Source organism: Bufo bufo, chromosome 1 (assembly GCF_905171765.1).
Source record: "Bufo bufo chromosome 1, aBufBuf1.1, whole genome shotgun sequence".
Lineage (NCBI taxonomy): Eukaryota > Metazoa > Chordata > Amphibia > Anura > Bufonidae > Bufo > Bufo bufo.
The window spans coordinates 185626849-185647417 of record NC_053389.1 but is presented as its reverse complement, the minus strand read 5'-3'; the positions used below and the strand labels follow the sequence as shown (position 1 = coordinate 185647417).

The window sequence follows — 20569 nt, the reverse complement described above, 5'->3', positions numbered from 1 at the left end:
CCACGGGTCTTTCCACCATGAGGTAATATAGCATAACAAAAACAAATACAGGTGCACTCTGTGGTCTTACTAACCCTCATACTGGTGTAAAATTGAGAATTAGCCAACATATCCTGCTTGGAGGACATGTCTGAGCCCGAGCACCGCGCCAAGGTTTCTGAAGTAGCTCTGGAACCTAACGCTAAACCTACCTGGGCCGTATGGGCAATACCAGGAGCCAGTGGGCGAATTACAGGGCGAATTACATGTCCTCCAAGCAGGATATGTTGGCTAATTCTCAATTTTACACCAGTATGAGGGTTAGTAAGACCGCAGAGTGCACCTGTATTTGTTTTTGTTATGTTATTTTGACTGTCTATGACATCCACACAATTGCTATCCTGTGTAGGATGTCCATTGTGGTACTTGTGGCCCGCTGCAGGCATCCTCCATTGTATGCATTTTTGCTGGGGATTGCCATTAGCAACGGGCCACAAGTGCAGGATCTGCCCCCCCGGTATAGATGCACCACTGCATACGCGGTTGAGCACTTCCTGCTTTTTAATACCACGCCAATTTGTAGTTTGTATTTTGAATTTTTGGAGGTGTAGAAACTCTTAGTCTGAATGTGCCTTTATTTTCATCCACAGGCAGCATTCTGGTGCACATGTGAGGCCCTGGCTATATCAGCCAGTCTTGGGTGGGGCTCAGAGCTCTCTGCCTCCTCCCAGTGTATGCATGGTCACATGCTGGAGGTTACTGGGAGATTGCTTTGAGTCGGGCCTTGCGCACCTGTAATTCGCCCACTGGCTCCTGGTATTGCCCATACGGCCCAGGTAGGTTTAGCATTAGGTTCCCGAGCTACTTGAGAAACCTTGGCGCGGTGCTCGGGCTCAGACATGTCCTCCAAGCAGGATATGTTGGCTAATTCTCAATTTTACACCAGTATGAGGGTTAGTAAGACCGCAGAGTGCACCTGTATTTGTTTTTGTTATGTTATTTTGACTGTCTATCACATCCACACAATTGCTATCCTGTGTAGGATGTCCATTGTGGTATTTGTGGCTCGCTGCAGGCATCCTCCATTGTATGCATTTTTGCTGGGGTTTGCCATTAGCAACGGGCCACAAGTGCAGGATCTGCCCCCCCCCCGGTATAGATGCACCACTGCATACGGGGTTGAGCACTTCCTGCTTTTTAATACCACGCCAATTTGTAGTTTGCACCATGAGGTAATCTCTGGTTTTTACATTCAGTACTCCTATAGAAACTCCTTCATCCAATATTTTACCCAGGGCTAAGCCAAACTCCCCAGTGCGATCTGCTTTCAACATCCTATATGGAGAGGTATCAGTAACTCCTCATTGCACTTCTTGTAGAGGCCTGCATTCAAAATCACAGTACAGCCTCCCTTGTCTGATTTTCTCACCATTAGGCCTCTTGCACATGACCGTACGCCTGAGCGGATGTATATCCCGGAGCGGCATTGATTGTGCACACGGGAGCACACAGCATCATAGATTACAATGATGCTGTGCACGTCGGGCCACCCGCAGGGATATTGTCCCGCACTAAAATCATATCATATCATATGAGGATTATGGATCTTGAAGCTTTTACCCCTATCATCAGAAATAGGGCTAGCTTCACACTGCAGGGAGGCCATAATACGATTGCAGTGCTGCTCTGCCAAACTTAAAGGGGTTCTGCACTTTGTTTTAACTGATGATTTATCCTCTGGATAGATTATCAGCTTCTGATTGAGAAGGCCGCGGCGCTGCTGGAGCACCGCTGTCTTCTTAAACAGCTGATCGGCGGGGGTCTCGGGTGTCGGACCCCCCGCCGATCAGAAGCTGATGATCTATCCAGAGGATAGATCAGTAAAATGAAAGTGCAGAACCCTTTTAAAGGTACTACATTTATGGCATCAGAAATATTTTCCCTCCCCTCACCACAGTAGTATCAGCATTTCCACCAGGATCCCCTATCAAATCAAAATGTCTTTTTACTGTCAAATTTCGAGCAAATTTATTCACATCCAATATTGTACGAAAAAGGTCAAAGTCCGAGGCAGGAGAAAAAGATAGCCCTTTTCTTAATAAACTTTGTTCTGACTCTGAGAGTATATAACTCGTGAGATTTAAAACCTCCTCTTCTACGTCTGCTTAGTTCCTGCCCTCATCAGATATCTGGGGCCCTCTTCCATGTTTACGGCCTGCTCTCTGGATCCGTTTTTTTAGCTTTTTCTACACCGCTCATTTTGTACCGCAGATGCCTCCTGGAATACTTCTTTTATATCTTTGTTTTTATTTTTCCATAATTGCTGTTTCTGTCTCTCATTAGGTTTCATAACAGTTTTTTGTTGTGTTTTGTTAACTGTCCCAGGGGAATGATCTCCCTCTTGGGTAGAGGCAGACGAATCTGGGGATCCCTCAGCACTTGTGAAGCTAAGGGTCCATTCACACGTCCGCAGTGTTTTGCAGATCCGCAAAACACTGGGCCGGCACCCCAATATAAATGTCTATTCTTGTCCGCAGCTGCGGACAAGAATAGGACATGTTCTATTTTTTTCCGGAGCCACGGACCAGAAGTTCAGGGCCCGCACACCGGAAATGTGGATGCGGAAAGCACACTGTGTGCTGTCCGTGCAGTGGCCAGGTCAGGGTGGTTAAAATGTTCAGTATTTGTCGTGACGCCAATTGCAGCGTGCGCAGGGTATTGTCACAGGGCCCTTCAAAGGTGTTATAACGCACGTCCCAGTTTAGGAATGCCAGAGTGGTATGATGGCTTATAATGTCTCTGTAGGATAGTGGTAGTGGTGTCAACGGTGTCTCCTACCTGGGTACGGCTGGACTCCTGGCTCCTGGCTCACTTGCAATAAATTGAGTGTAGTGATAGTAGGAGTAATAGAGGGATTTTGCAGCAGAAACTGATGTCCAGACCTTTGGTAAAGTTCAAACTTGTCTTTACTGAAGATAACTTTCATCCAAGCAATAGTCAGCTTTGGTCTTAGGTCCCAGCAGGCTTTCAGCAATGGTTGGCAGGAATGAATCTTCTGCTCTATCAACCTGGAGCATGCAGGAAAGGACGTCTGCTTAGTAGCTTTGTAACTGTTGTAGGAATTTGGCTTCTGCACTTCTTTATATCATCTGCTTTATGGGGACTGACTAGCTGAGGAGGAATATGGCTTCTCCTGGGTCTCTGGACTTTACTCACAGTTATCGTCTCAGGGTATGCTTTCTTCCTGGAACTGAAGGTTATCTGCTTGCTTTATCCAGCTGAGGCTGCAGAGCTCAGGCTGGGGATTTGATGAATGTCTCAGCCGAGACAAGATCCTGACTTTCTTCCCTAGCAGGGGGTGGGCTACACTCCTCACTAACTTCCTTCTCCACCCAGGGTGTAGGCTGTGGGAATAGTCCGCACCGCCACAGAGGGGGAGCTAAGCTGGAATGAACCATTCCAGCTTAGATATACTAAACTGTAGCTAACTCCTTACCAATCCATTGCTGCCACCTGCTGGTGAACATGGAAAATTACAACAATAGTTTACATCTAACATGGTTTATGCACACTTGTGAATGACATAATGTAAAATCATATCAGATGACAAGGTAAAGGCTCCTAGGAGATTGTAGCAGGGTAGAAGAGTGTCGTAACACAACTCTGAGGTGTTACATCCGCATCTCTTCCGGCCCCATTGAAAATGAATGGGGCTGAACGGTTCGGACCCATTCAACTGACGTCTAAATGGACCCTTATTCTGTGTTGGGAGTATTTTCTGCGTCTCTTGCCTTTTAAAATAGATTTGCCCCCAGATTTTTGTTTCCACGAATAGTCCTGCACATCCCTTTTAAATTTCGTCTCTTTGATATTATTTTATTTTCCAAGGCAATCATTCTCTTTTAGATCTTTATCTAATGTCACAAACTCATACTTTTCATTAAAGGGTAGCAGGGTATTTTGCATCGCTATGATTTTCTCACGAGTAAGGCCCCTTGCAGACTAGTGTGAGCGGAATAGGTCCGGATGCGTTGCGGATGCGCGGGTGCAATGCGGGTTTTGCATGCGTGTGATAAAAAACAGAAGGCTTACAAACAACATCTTTTAGCAACCATCAGTGAAAAACACAACGCATCCGCACTTGCTTGCGGATGCGATTTTCACACAGCCCCACTCACTTCTATGGGGCCAGCGTTGCGTGAAAATCGCAGAATATAGAACATGCTGCGATTTTCCCACAACGCACAAGTGATGCGTCAAAAACAATGCTCATGTACACAGACAAATTGAAATAAATGGGTCCGGATTCAATGCGGGCGCAATGCGCGGAATACTCACTCGTCTTTTAACAGTGCTTCTTCCTGCTCTACAATCAGGCTGATTAGTCTTAGTGAGCATTCAGACAATGCAGCATTCCAGATTTCCATAAAGTCCAACGAATAATTAAATGGAGTTTTTTTTCAGCCGTAGCCCACTGGGAATCATCGATTTGTCAAGATAAAATCTTAACGTCTTGGCATCCCACCGGGTGCGCATTTCTTTGGATAACAAAGACTCAAGTTTGCGCATTAACAATTTCTTGTCAGGAGTGTCACAAGCTGTATCGGCTGTAGTTGATACATCAAAAATAATAGCTGCTTTATTCAGTCTTGCACTACAGCCCATAACATCATCAAGGCACATTGCTCTCAGCATGCCTTCTGACAAATCTGGTTCAGCCATTATGCGACCAACGCTTTAATGTATAGTTGGTCGGTGGGGAGCAACGAAATAATTGTCCAAAGCAAAAAATGTAAGAAAAAAAAAAAGAAGGAATTTCAGCTCACCCCCATCCTCCTTCGACGTGCACGGATCCCAGACCAGGAATCAATCAAAACAGTAGAAAAAAATCCAGCATCAGGCTTAGGATAAAAAACATAGTCTTTATTACTTCATTATAAAATCCATAGGCTGACCAGACAGACAAGGTCTACGCGTTTTGACTGTACATTTTAATCATGACCACATCGTGTTATCACATACTCCGGTTTAAAAATTCTCTCTTGCCAGAAGGCACCCCCCCAGCCAGGTGCCGAATAATAATAATAATAATAATAGTCTTCAATATCCTCCTGACAAAAAGATAGAGCTTGATCATACATATATATATATATATATATATATATATATTAATTAGTGCTCTGGGCCCAAAACCATCTGACCCGGCACACCCTAGAGACGTCATTTGAAGGATCCATTTTTTCAAAGAGGACGCTATCCTATCTAAGGGTACTTTCACAATAGTGTTTTCCGGTATTGAGTTCAGTCCTAGGGGCTCAATTCCGGAAAAAACGCTCCAATATGTTCCTGGAAAAGTTCTCAGCTTTTAACAGCGGCTTGAGGAATTAGCTAGTATTGTCAGTTGCGTATAATTTTGGTGCATTTTCTGCAGTAATTTGTGTATGTATATATTTTTTCATCCGCACAATGTATCATTTTGTGTAAGATGTCCTTGTGGTGCATGCGGTCCGCCCCGGCATCCTCCACTGTACGCATTTTTTACTGGGCATTGCCGTTATCTGCGGACCGCATGCGGAGGAATTGCTCCCCCGCTTATAGACACACAACAGTGTCTGGGTTTGGAGCATTTCCACCCGTTTAGGCCACTTTTTTTCAGTGAGTTTTTAGGATATCATATCACCTTCATAAGCAGAGAGTGATGGAGGCAGTGCAGCAGGAGACTCATTTCAAAGCCTCATATGTACCAAATTGTTACTCCTCTTACTGCCCTAATTGGTACCATTGCCTACACCCCAATCAGAAAGCTTGTGGGGTATTAATAGCATTAAGGATCAGGTGCGGTTTGGTACCCGAGTATTGCATGCACTAGCATGTTTTGCTGATGGCTCTAATATTATTCTGGGGGGCAACTTTAATCTATGCCTTGAACCTTTAGGCCCCTTGCAGACGAGCGGGTCCGGATTAGGTCCGGATGCATCCCGGTGCATTGCGGCAAACGCGCGCGAGTAGGAATGCAATTGCAGTCAGTTTTGACTGCGATTGCGTTCCGATGTTCAGTTTTTATCGCGCGGGTGCAATGTGTTTTGCACGCGCGTGATAAAAAAAACTACTGTGGTACCCAGACCCAAACTTCTTCACAGAAGTTCAGGTTTGGGTTAGTTGTAGTGTAGATTGTATTATTTCCCCTTATAACATGGTTATAAGGGAAAATAATAGCATTCTGAATACAGAATGCATAGTACAATAGGGCTGGAGGGGTTTAAAAAAATATATATTTAACTCACCTTAATCCACTTGTTCGCGCAGCCGGCATCTCTCCTGTCTTCATCTGTGAGCAATAGGACCTTTGATGACGTCACTGCGTTCATCACATGATCCATCAACATGGTGATGGATCATGTGATGAGCGTAGTGACGTCATCAAAGGTCCTATTGCTCACAGATAAAGACAGAAGAGATGTGGGCTGCTCGAACAAGTGGATTAAGGTGAGTTAAAAATTATTATTATTTTTTTTAACCCCTTCAGCCCTATTGTACTATGCATTCTGTATTCAGAATGCTATTATTTCCCCTTATAACAATGTTATAAGGGGAAATAATAATGATCGGGTCCCCATCCCGATCGTCACCTAGCAACCGTGCGTGAAAATCACACTGCATCCGCACTTGCTTGCGGATGCTTGCGATTTTCACGCAACCCCATTCATTTCTATGGGGCCTGCGTTACGTGAAAAACGCACAAAGAGGAGCATGCTGCGATTTTCACGCAACGCACAAGTGATGCGTGAAAATCACCACTCATGTGCACAGCCCCATAGAAATGAATGGGTCTGGATTCAGTGCGGGTGCAATGCGTTCAACTCACGCATCGGATCCGTGCGGAATACTCGCCCGTGTGAAAGGAGCCTTACTTGACTCCTCATCAGATTGGACATCTGTATCCTTGTCACCCCTAAGGTCATTTAGACGGGTCTTGTCCTCTCTGAAGTTAATGGATCTATGGAGATTCCTACACCTGAAACATAAGGACTATACATTCCACTCACTGTAACATAACAGCTATGGTCATTTACATTACAGGTTTTTCCCTCGTGCCCTTCTTGATTCTTTTTCACAGTGTTCCATAGGTCAGTTTCTCTGGTCTGATCATGCACCAGTCCTTGGCTCAATCTCAAATACAGGTAAACACTCACACTCAACTATGTGGTGACTCAATGACAATCTTCTGAAAGACCCCTTGTAGTTGGCTGAGTTGGGGGCAACAATTAAGGAGTTTAGTATCACCCACAGCTCTGACCCTTCAAGTGCCCCTAGTAAATGGGAGACTTTTAAATGTGTTCTTCTGGTAGTTTTGATTTCTCAAGGGACTAGAAAAAAAAAAAAAAAAAAGAGCGTTCAGCTAAACTAAGTGCTCTCTTACATAAGTTAGGACTAAAGGGGTATTCCAGCAGATTCAAGCTATCCCATATCAGATCGATGGGGGTCCCAGGAATAGGAATCATCCAATAAGAGTTCCCCATCTGATACTCTTTGTGCTGAAATCACCTCTCTTTGACAGCAGATTTTGGCTATCCTCGATCAAAAGTCCTTATGTATTTTAGAGACAAGATCCACAAGAGATATTATGAGTATAGTGATAAGTGTGGTTAATTTCTGGCCAGGGCTCTTCATCTTCGTTTGCCGTAGACACAAGTCACAGCTATTTATTCTCACAATGGTGGCTTGCTCCATGCCCCTAAAGAAATCTTTGAGGAGTTCAAGGTATATTACTCAAATCTTTAGTCTATGGATAGTGGTCCGGACAGGCTATAAGATCCCCCCAATCTGACATTGATACTTACCTAGAGACTCATGGACCTGGTAAGCATCAATATTATATCTCTTATTAACAGAGCCAAGCATACCAACTGGTTGTGCCTGTTAACTGTCAATGCCGAAAAGGCATTCATAAGGGTCAGTTGGAGATTCCTGGAGGCAACATTACGCAAATTGGGCCTGGGTCTTGGGATGAGGTAATGGATCATGGCATTATATCACAATACTTCAGCCCAAATAAGGATTAATCGTTTCCCTGTATACCTAATTTTCCATAATAAATGGGACTCGACAGCGGTACCTCCTCTCCCAATTTCTATATATCCTTGTGATGGAGTCCTTGACCAATGCCCTCAGACATAATTCCTCTATTAGAGGAATATGGACGGGTAACATGTAGAATAAATTGTCCCTGTTTGCCGAAGACCAACTCATCTTTAACTCATCACCTAGGATAGGTATTCCACCAATCCTACAAGAGTTTCAGGTCTATAGCAGGCTTAGTAATTTCAAAGTTAATATCCAAAAATAGGAAATGCTTAATACTACACTATCCTCAACTGAAGTGAGGAATCTTAGAGAGATCTTTCCTTTTCAATGGCAGAACATATCCATTAAATATCTTGGGGTTCGTTTGCCAGCTCATACCACCAAGGTGTTTTCTCTTAACTACTTGCCTATGCTCTCAGAATTGGAAAAAGATCTTGATAAGTGGCTCCAGTTGCACCTTTCCTGGTTTGGAAGGATAAATATGCTTAAAATGGACACACTACCCAAGCTCCTATAGCTGTTCCAGATTCTGCCTTTAGACCTGCCTAAATCTTTCCTTACTAAAGATATGTAACGTGACCTCTAGGTTTGTATGGAAAGGTGGCAAGATCTAGGCTGAGACTTAATGTCTTGGCACTGCACAAATCACAGGGGGTGTTGGACTTCCTAACTTCACTTTGTATTACTGAGGTACAATTAGTAAATGTGCTTTGGATCTTTTCCACCACAGATCCTATAAATTATGGATCCAGATGGAACATAAGCGGTTCAGTCCAAGCACAGGGGGTTTGCCTGTCACCTTTGTTGGAATCCTTATTAAAACCATGGAGACGTTTTGCCCTCAAATTAAGTTTGTGCAGCCCAGGTAAAATGCTGCATATCGGGTGGCAATGCCAGGTCCTTGTTCCCTTGTGGCAAGAAGTGATGTCTCTCTACAATGCACTTAAATGGAGAGTCTTTAGCTCTTACTCCGGAGATGGGTCTTTTATCTATTTTCCCAATCCCGCTTTCTAGGGTCCAGAGAGGGCTTTTGGGATTTTTTTTTTTGGCGACTCGTCATTTCATCCCTAAGAAGTGGAAGTCTACTTCCCCTCCCTCCCTGCTCTGGGTTGAGGCTCTGAATCAAATCATGAGGACAGTGGAACTCAGAGCTGAAGATGCACAAGGCAGTCATTATGCAAATTTTTCAATTTTTTTTACCGGATTCTTTTTTTCTCTCTCTCTTCTTCTGACAGATCACAAAAACGGAAAGCGAAACAGTGATGTGAAAGCACCCTAATTTTGGTAATCTTTTTTGGTACTGTAGTCCACCCATTCCAGTTATTACTTTAGCTGCCCTCCTCTGAACCTTCTCCAGCTCTTTTGTGAACTGGTGCCCAGAATTACATAATACTCCATGTGTGGTCTGACTAAAGTGGCAGAACTACTATATGTTGTCATCATGTATATCTATGCCTCTTTTGATGCACCCCTTGATCTTATTGTCCTGACACTGGTTGCTACAGTTATGTTTACTGTCAACTAAAATTCCTAAGTCCAGTGATATGAGATGCCCAGAATCAATGCCATAACCCAAACTTTGGCAACTTCTCCACAGCAGTAAATAATATATTACTCAATCAGGACAGGATTGTTGCCTGGTTGTCTTGTATTCCGAAGCCTAGCGTATTAGGCCAGCCTGCATAACAATAGTAGCGCCGCTAGCTTATGTGCCAGCAGTGTACCGCCAGTCCCATTCTCTATGATAAGAAAGGCGGTACCCTGGCATAACAGGGGGTTGGGGTTGGGCCAGAGCAAGTTCATATTTTTTTGGAAAACTTTGCTAAGAAAAAAAGGCTACAGGAGGAGGATGAAAATTCATTCAGCTGCAAGGGTATAGTGCACTGATAGTATCAATACCATACACTGTATAATTCAGTGCTCAGGTCATTTGTAGTGAGACCCTTTGTTGATCTCATTCTGAAGAGGGTTGTGGAAGACCCAAGGGCTTTTGCCCTACATATATTTCGACCCTGAACTTGGAGAATTGTTGGGTGCACCCTAACTAAAATCGAATAATTATCCATTATGTCCTCAGTTTCGCATTTCTCAGTAGGTTTAGATGGGGAGGGGGGTACCAGGTCTACTTTATCTGGACTGAAGCAGTGATTTTGAGTTTCTTTGAAATCTAAAAATGAACAAAAAATGTCTAAATATAAAATTGCCATTTGATAAGACTTATTTGAAGTATCAGATATATTCTGATTAGCAGGTAAGGACAGACTGCTGCTTTGTGGATTAGTGTAGTCATTTATTCAGGATATGGAAGATCCATAGAACATCTTTTGGTAATAATTCACTAATCTGCTTCAGGGAAAAATGATAGAGAAGATCCATTCAGCCTTCACACTCCCACAACCAGTGACCATGGCAGAGGGGGGCATGTCCTACATGAACATTTAAATAAGGAATTCTTTGAATGAGCTGACCAGATCAGCAAACATACCTTGAAGAACCATTTAGTCTTCTAGTTATGCTCCCTGCTGTAAGGTAAGTAGCCTCAATATTCCATTCAATATGGTCATACATGTTTGCAAATGGTATACACTGGAGGTGCACCATATTTTGAGAAACCTTATTGGTATATGGATGAGGAACCTGATCTCTTCCAAACTAGGTTTGTTGGCTGCCACCCCTGACATTTTCCTCTCCAACTTCAGGAATCTGGCCTATGCTCCATTTTTATGCACCACCATCATGATACAGAAATTCTTAGCAGTGCAGGGTTTATCAAGTACTGCCATTATATTGTAACTGCCTTTGATGGTCTTTGAGTAGTTTGAGGTCGTGGACAGATGGAGGAGAGTATGGCTGCATGATCAGACTACACAGTTTGTTGTCTGTTACAGTGGTGATACATTACAGCATCATAGGAATTATAGAAACAAAAAGGTAGGAATTTATCAGAGTGGCGTTTTACACCAGTCTATGATATTCCCTTTGCTGCCAGAGGTTGCACCTAATTTATGACAAGGGGCATACCGTGTTATAAATTAGGCACATCCTCCGACAGTCCATGAGCAGAGACTGAAATCTACAGCAGCTCCAAGCTACCATAGATTTCAGTCTTCCTTTACACAAAGAAAAATGGCGTAAAAAAAGAAACATTTGCCGAACCCACTGCACCCCTTCCTTTAATGGAAAGTTGAGAGGATTGTGTAGAAACATCACTTGTGCCTATATTTAAGTTTGCAACTTTTTTACACCAGAAAACTGTTGTGTGGGGAAATGATACATTCCTGTTAGCCTGGAAGGACTGCCTCAGTAAAATTGATGCATACCTTTCTCAATGTGAACATGGTTCTTCTAAGGAGAAATAAGGGGCATTGCCATGACAAACAGGGCATATTAGGGTTTCAAGATACCATGTGCAGAAAACTGAGGTCAAAACACAATTGAAATGGTGTAAATTTATCCAGGAGTGCTTCTGGAAACTGACATTTATCAGACAGCAGTTATAATCTTGCTATTTTAACACAGAATGTTTACTCCTCAACTAATATCCTTGGTCCTGGTTACTTACTTGTCTGCTGTGCAAGGACGTCTGCCATGTCATCTCGTCAATGCCACCATATCTGCCGAGAAGGACCACTGTCCAGTGTGCATCACCTTTACAACCACAATCTGCAGTGGTCACTGTTGGGCAAAGGTGAGCTTTGGATTTTGCTTCGATTCGGTTGTGTAAGATTATAGAGCTCCTGCAATGTTGTCACTATGCGGTCGTGTGCATTACCCCTTTAGAGTGCCTTCAAACGCTGCAGATTTTGCTGCAAAAATTTCCGTGACTGAAAATCAGTTCTATTCACCCAAATGGGGCAGAAATCCATGTGCAGAAACAAAATCTGCAGCGTGCGAAGGCATCATTACTGTGAATTGCGATTTTATAGGCATTTGTTTATATCCTAACAGAGCAACAGCTACGAGACAGGGTCCCATTCTCAGGATATAGGAGAGTGGACATTTATGGGACACTGTCGATATGGCATAAATGTCGAGGTGGGAATACTCTGAGGGCTCATTCAGACGGCTGTATGCTGTCCACAAAGATGCGGATCCGTTTTTTGCAGATTAGATGCAGACCCATTCACTTCTATTGGGCCCTTTTCTCCCGTTCTATGGCTCCGCAAAACAAATAAAACATGCCCCTTTGAAGTCTATGGGTCCGCAAAAAATTGGAATGCAATCGTTTTTTTTTGCGGACATGCTGAACTGATCCACATTTTTGCAGACAGCATATGGCCATCTAAATGGAATGTTCCCCAAGTAGACCGTTTAATCACAGGACGTTTCCAGAAGCGTTTTTAATTTTGCTGGCAATATTTTTTGATTACGCAATACCCCAAAGAGTGGAGGGGCATCCGTGAAATTGTCGAATCTCATATATATTCAGTAGAATCCTTTAACCGGGGGTGTTAAAATATACAGGAACATTATATCACGAAAATAGAGTGATTTGTACAAATCTATGTTTATATTCAAACGGAAAATGCAAATGTGATCGCACACTACATCCAGCATTCTGCCCTGCCTCCATGCTGGATGAGACATTGGTGTACATTTTGGCCAAAGCGTAATAAGCCACTCACCGCGTCAAGGTTGCCTCCATTTGAGTGGTCCCTAACGATATGTTTATATTCAGCTGAATTTTTCCTACAATAGTCCTGAATTTTGTGTATACTTGGGGAAGATGACCCATACAATAAGGGTTCACTATATAGAGAGTGTACAACACCCCAACCTAGGAGGGTATTTGCAATAGAGCCACCAACATTTACAAAATTATGTATTTACATTTTTGCTTATTATTAGTTATTTTAATAATAAAAGGATTTGTATGTCATAATTACATTTTAGTTGGTCCATTAAAGGATAACTGTCACATTTAGACCCTAATTTCAATTTTCATATATGTAGTTACTAATAACATGATATTCCAGAATCAGTTACTATTAGAGTGACTTACCCCATATTTAATAAGATTCAGCCCTTAGCAACCAGTCTGCATAAAACTGCAATTTCCCTATTCAGTTAAGATGGCCACCACTGCCCTCACCCTGAGGCTAATCCCGCCTTCCCTCACTAGCCAGTAACAATAGCCCCCCCTCAGTAACCAGAGCCCTCCCCCCTAAAGGGTTAATCTCCTTCAACACAAAGGGGTCCTCTTACCACATGTTGCTTTCAATTATACACTGAGCAGACGGCAGATCTCCCTTCCCTGGTCTGCGCTGCTCCAACTCTGCATTCTCCAGCTCTGCTGAGTGAGGGAGCGTCTGCCAAGCGCAGGGACAGGGAGAAGCACACACAGCCCAGGCACGGTTAGCTGCTGGGGAGGACCTGGCTTTAATCATTTACTTACAGTCCCTGGCTGTCAGTAATGTGAGCCTACACGCTGCGTGCTCAGTCCTTGAATAGATAGACGGACCATGCCTAGCAACCCTATTTTAAGCACAGGTAAAAGTAGGCAGTACAGGGAACAAAAATGTGGAATTAAAGGGCTTCTGTCACACCACTAAACTAATTTTTATTTTTTTTGTGTACTTATAATCCCTATCCTGCCATACATTGTTGTTAATAATTTTCATTCAGTAGATTTAGCAAAAAACTTACTTTTAGGATATGCTAATTACCTTTCTACCAGCAAGTAGGGCGTCTACTTGCTGGTAGCAGCCGCAGAAAACCGCCCCCTCCTTCTGTTGATTGACAGGGCCAGCCGCGATCTCCTCCTCCGACTGGCCCTGTCAGCATTTCAAAAATCGCCCTACTTGCTGGTAGAAAGGTAATTAGCATATCCTAAAAGTAAGTTTTTTGCTAAATCTACTGAACGAAAATTATTAATACCATAATGTATGGCAATATGGCAGGATAGGGATTATAAGTACACAAAAAAAAAAAAAAAAGTTTAGTGGGGTGACAGAAGCCCTTTAACCACTTAAGGACCACAGGTTTATACCCCCCTAAAGACCAGGCCCTTTTTTACAAATCGGCACTACACTACTTTCACCGTTTATTGCTCGGTCATGCAACTTACCACCCAAATGAATTTTACCTCCTTTTCTTCTCACTAATAGAGCTTTCATTTGGTGGTATTTCATTGCTGCTGACATTTTTACTTTTTTGTTATTAATCGAAATTTAACGATTTTTTTGCAAAAAAATGACATTTTTCACTTTCAGTTGTAAAATTTTGCAAAAAAAACGAGATCCATATAGAAATTTTGCTCTAAATTTATAGTTCTACATGTCTGATAAAAAAAAAATGTTTGGGTAAAAAAAAAATGGTTTGGGTAAAAGTTATAGCGTTTACAAACTATGGTACAAAAATGTGAATTTCCGCTTTTTGAAGCAGCTCTGACTTTCTGAGCACCTGTCATGTTTCCTGAGGTTCTACAATGGCCAGACAGTACAAACACCCCACAAATGACCCCATTTCGGAAAGTACACACCCTAAGGTATTCGCTGATGGGCATAGTGAGTTCATAGAAGTTTTTATTTTTTGTCACAAGTTAGTGGAATATGAGACTTTGTAAGAAAAAAAAAAAAAAAATCATTTTCCGCTAACTTGTGACAAAAAATAAAAAGTTCTATTTTTTGTCACAAGTTAGCGGAAAATGATTTTTTTTTTTTTTTTTTTTTTTTCTTACAAAGTCTCATATTCCACTAACTTGTGACAAAAAATAAAAACTTCTATGAACTCACTATGCCCATCACGAAATACCTTGGGGTCTCTTCTTTCCAAAATGGGGTCACTTGTGGGGTAGTTATACTGCCCTGGCATTCTAGGGGCCCAAATGTGTGGTAAGGAGTTTGAAATCAAATTCTGTAAAAAATGACCTGTGAAATCCGAAAGGTGCTCTTTGGAATATGGGCCCCTTTGCCCACCTAGGCTGCAAAAAAGTGTCACACATCTGGTATCTCTGTATTCAGGAGAAGTTGAGGAATGTGTTTTGGGGTGTCTTTTTACATATACCCATGCTGGGTGGGATAAATATCTTGGTCAAATGCCAACTTTGTATAAAAAAATGGGAAAAGTTGTCTTTTGCCAAGATATTTCTCTCACCCAGCATGGGTATATGTAAAATGACACCCCAAAACACATTCCCCACCTTCTCCTGAGTACGGCAATACCAGATGTGTGACACTTTTTTGCAGCCTAGGTGGGCAAAGGGGCCCATATTCCAAAGAGCACCTTTCGGATTTCACAGGTCATTTGTTACAGAATTTGATTTCAAACTCCTTACCACACATTCGGGCCCCTAGAATGCCAGGGCAGTATAACTACCCCACAAGTGACCCCATTTTGGAAAGAAGACACCCCAAGGTATTCCGTGAGGGGCATGGCAAGTTCCTAGAATTTTTTATTTTTTGTCACAAGTTAGTGGAAAATGATGATTTTTTTTTTTTTTTCATACAAAGTCTCATATTCCACTAACTTGTGACAAAAAATAAAAACTTCCATGAACTCACTATGCCCATCAGCGAATACCTTGGGGTCTCTTCTTTCCAAAATGGGGTCACTTGTGGGGTAGTTATACTGCCCTGGCATTCTAGGGGCCCGAATGTGTGGTAAGGAGTTTGAAATCAAATTCTGCAAAAAATGACCAGTGAAATCCGAAAGGTGCTCTTTGGAATATGGGCCCCTTTGCCCACCTAGGCTGCAAAAACGTGTCACACATCTGGTATCTCTGTATTCAGGAGAAGTTGAGGAATGTGTTTTGGGGTGTCTTTTTACATATACCCATGCTGGGTGAGATAAATATCTTGGTCAAATGCCAACTTTGTATAAAAAAAAATGGGAAAAGTTGTCTTTTGCCAAGATATTTCTCTCACCCAGCATGGGTATATGTAAAATGACACCCCAAAACACATTCCCCACCTTCTCCTGAGTACGGGGATACCAGATGTGTGACACGTTTTTGCAGCCTAGGTGGGCAAAGGGGCCCATATTCCAAAGAGCACCTTTCGGATTTCACAGGTCATTTTTTACAGAATTTGATTTCAAACTCCTTACCACACATTTGGGCCCCTAGAATGCCAGGGCAGTATAACTACCCCACAAGTGACCCCATTTTGGAAAGAAGAGACCCCAAGGTATTCGCTGATGGGCATAGTGAGTTCATGGAAGTTTTTATTTTTTGTCACAAGTTAGTGGAATATGAGACTTTGTATGAAAAAAAAAAAAAAAAAAAAAAAAAAAAAAAAAATTTCCACTAACTTGTGACAAAAAATAAAAAATTCTAGGAACTCGCCATGCCCCTCACGGAATACCTTGGGGTGTCTTCCTTCCAAAATGGGGTCACTTGTTGGGTAGTTATACTGCCCTGGCATTTTCCAGGGGCCCTAATGTGTGGTAAGTAGGTAAATGACCTGTGAAATCCTAAAGGTGCTCTTTGGAATGTGGGCCCCTTTGCCCACCTAGGCTGCAAAAAAGTGTCACACATGTGGTATCGCCGTATTCAGGAGAAGTTGGGGAATGTGTTTTGGGGTGTCATTTTACATATACCCATGCTGGGTGAGAGAAATATCTTGGCAAAAGACAACTTTTCCCATTTTTTTATACAAAGTTGGCATTTGACCAAGATATTTCTCTCACCCAGCATGGGTATATGTAAAATGACACCCCAAAACACATTCCCCAACTTCTCCTGAGTACGGCGATACCAGATGTGTGACACTTTTTTGCAGCCTAGATGCGCAAAGGGGCCCAAATTCCTTTTAGGAGGGCATTTTTAGACATTTGGATACCAGACTTCTTCTCACGCTTTGGGGCCCCTAGAATGCCAGGGCAGTATAAATACCCCACATGTGACCCCATTTTGGAAAGAAGACACCCCAAGGTATTCAATGAGGGGCATGGCGAGTTCATAGAAATTTTTTTTTTTTGGCACAAGTTAGCGGAAATTGATATTTTTAATTTTTTTCTCACAAAGTCTCCCGTTCCGCTAACTTGGGACAAAAATTTCAATCTTTCATGGACTCAATATGCCCCTCACGGAATACCTGGGGGTGTCTTCTTTCCGAAATGGGGTCACATGTGGGGTATTTATACTGCCCTGGCATTCTAGGGGCCCTAAAGCGTGAGAAGAAGTCTGGAATATAAATGTCTAAAAAATTTTACGCATTTGGTTTCCGTGAGGGGTATGGTGAGTTCATGTGAGATTTTATTTTTTGACACAAGTTAGTGGAATATAAGACTTTGTAAGAAAAAAATAATAATAATTCCGCTAACTTGGGCCAAAAAAATGTCTGAATGGAGCCTTACAGGGGGGTGATCAATGACAGGGGGGTGATCAATGACAGGGGGGGTGATCAATGACAGGGGGGGTGATCAGGGAGTCTATATGGGGTGATCACCACAGTCATTGATCATGCCCCTGTAAGGCTTCATTCAGACGTCCGGATGCGTTTTGCGGATCCGATCCATCTATCAGTGGATCCGTAAAAATCATGCGGACGTCTGAATGGAGCTTTACAGGGGGGTAATCAATGACAGGGGGGTAATCAATGACAGGGGGGTGATCAGGGAGTCTATATGGGGTGATCACCACAGTCATTGATCACGCCCCTGTAAGGCTTCATTCAGACGTCCGGATGCGTTTTGCGGATCCGATCCATCTATCAGTGCATCCGTAAAAATCATGCGGACATCTGAATGGAGCTTTACAGGGGGGTAATCAATGACAGGGGGGTGATCAGGGAGTCTATATGGTGTGATCACCACAGTCATTGATCATGCCCCTGTAAGGCTTCATTCAGACGTCCGGATGCGTTTTGCGGATCCGATCCATCTATCAGTGGATCCGTAAAAATCATGCGGACGTCTGAATGGAGCTTTACAGGGGGGTAATCAATGACAGGGGGGTAATCAATGACAGGGGGGTGATCAGGGAGTCTATATGGGGTGATCACCACAGTCATTGATCACGCCCCTGTAAGGCTTCATTCAGACGTCCGGATGCGTTTTGCGGATCCGATCCATCTATCAGTGCATCCGTAAAAATCATGCGGACATCTGAATGGAGCTTTACAGGGGGGTAATCAATGACAGGGGGGTGATCAGGGAGTCTATATGGAGTGATCACCACAGTCATTGATCACGCCCCTGTAAGGCTTCATTCAGACGTCCGGATGCGTTTTGCGGATCCGATCCATCTATCAGTGCATCCGTAAAAATCATGCGGACATCTGAATGGAGCTTTACAGGGGGGTAATCACCACAGTCATTGATCATGCCCCTGTAAGGCTTCATTCAGACGTCCGGATGCGTTTTGCGGATCCGATCCATCTATCAGTGCATCCGTAAAAATCATACGGACATCTGAATGGAGCTTTACAGGGGGGTGATCAGGGAGTCTATATGGGGTGATCACCACAGTCATTGATCATGCCCCTGTAAGGCTTCATTCAGACGTCCGGATGCGTTTTGCGGATCGGATCCATCTATCAGTGCATCCGTAAAAATCATGCGGACATCTGAATGGAGCTTTACAGGGGGGTGATCAGGGAGTCTATATGGGGTGATCACCACAGTCATTGATCATGCCCCTGTAAGGCTTCATTCAGACGTCCGGATGCGTTTTGCGGATCGGATCCATCTATCAGTGCATCCGTAAAAATCATGCGGACGTCTGAATGGAGCTTTACAGGGGGGTGATCAATGACAGGGGTGTAATCAATGACAGGGGGGTGATCAGGGAGTCTATATGGGGTGATCACCACAGTCATTGATCACGCCCCTGTAAGGCTTCATTCAGACGTCCGGATGCGTTTTGCGGATCCGATCCATCTATCAGTGGATCCGTAAAAATCATGCGGACATCTGAATGGAGCTTTACAGGGGGGTGATCAATGACAGGGGGGTGATCAGGGAGTCTATATGGGGTGATCAAGGGTGAATAAGGGGTTAATAAGTGACAGGGGGGGGGGGGCGGTGTAGTGTAGTGGTGCTTGGTGCAACATATTACTGAGCTGCCTGTGTCCTCTGGTGGTCGATCCAAACAAAGGGGACCACCAGAGGATCAGGTAGCAGGTATATTAGACGCTGTTATCAAAACAGCGTCTAATATACCTGTTAGGGGTTAAAAAAAACACATCTCCAGCCTGCCAGCGAACGATCGCCGCTGGCAGGCTGGAGATCAACTCTCTTACCTTCCGTTCCTGTGAGCGCGCGCGCCTGTGAGCGCGCGCGCCTGTGTGCGCGCGCGCCTGTGTGCGCGCGTTCACAGGAAATCTCGGCTCACGCGAGATGACGCCTATTGGCGTTAGTGTGACCTGGGAGCGCCGCAGAAATGACGCCTTTCGGCGTTAGCGTGGCGGGAAGTGGTTAAAGGGTAATTGAATACACAGTGAAAAGTTGAAATAGGGCCAAGGTGATATTAATCACCACAATCCAATACTCCAAAAAAAAAAAAAAAAAAGTATGAGAGTTATCCTTTAATTTACCCTTTACATATTGTTCAATTATCTTATTCTTTCTCACGGTATTGTGGGTACCGCCAGGAGTGCACCAGTCCATTTCTTGAGACTACGGTAGAGCCGACAAGCCTTTTTATAATTTTTTTTCTAAATGGAATATGTCTTTTTTTTAACAGGATCCAGTCTATAAAACTGCTCTTGCTGCAGTTAAACAAAAAATCTGCACGTATAAAGACATTCGCTATGACACCATCAAACTACCAGACTGTTTACCTGGCACAGACCCTTTCTTCACCTACCCTGTGGCACTGAGTTGTGACTGTGACCTCTGTAAGATGGACTACAGCGACTGTACCGTGGAGAGTAGTAGTGAGCCTGATGTGTGCGTGAAGAGCCGCCTAGATATGTAATACCCTCCAGCCAAAGCACAAAACCTGAAGATTCTATAGGCAAATTCCCCAAATCTATAATAAAAATGTACATATGTAGCAGATCTGCTGATGACTGTAAGCATGTAACGTACACGACCCTTAATAAATCCAAGTGCTTTACACATCACTACCTCATTCTTTGTAGACTTGCCTCAGTGATTTGGCACAGTATTCACTCAATTAGTCACATGATGAAATATTTCAATGATTGCTTCTTAAAATAATGAAATGAATAAAGTAACCCGACTGCCTCCAGTCATCTCATCTTTAGCATGCAGCGTTATAATGGCCATCAAAAAGCAATGGAATTTTATTCTGGCAGAAATGTAAATGTATACACAGCAGGTTTTCGCTCTTTTGCATCTATTCCTTCGTTTAGGTAACAAAATGGCATCAAAAACGAAAAGTGCAAATCCAACCTAAAGCTGGGCAACAATCTAATGTCTATTGGGGCCTACCCACAGATGTCTGATAAAAGAAGAAGAATGTGTATGGGCAGAGTAAGAAATCAAACAATCAATAGCTGTCGGCCAAATGATCATTCGACCGACGGCCATCTCTCCCGACTCTCCATCCACATTAGACTCGGCTGAATGTGTATGTATTCTATGGGGACAGCGGAGA

The 20569-nt window shown here is 43.3% G+C and overlaps 1 protein-coding gene across 1 annotated transcript; it reads left to right on the top strand.

Annotated features, from left to right (window-relative positions):
• Nucleotides 1-10456: 10456 nt before the first annotated feature.
• Nucleotides 10457-20056, top strand: LHB (luteinizing hormone subunit beta). The gene is made up of 3 exons (XM_040415585.1): nt 10457-10593; nt 11584-11752; nt 19691-20056. The coding sequence occupies exons 1-3, from the start codon at nt 10577-10579 to the stop codon at nt 19922-19924; spliced, it is 420 nt and encodes a 139-aa protein (XP_040271519.1). The 5' UTR covers nt 10457-10576; the 3' UTR covers nt 19925-20056.
• The last annotated feature ends 513 nt before the right edge of the window (nt 20057-20569 follow it).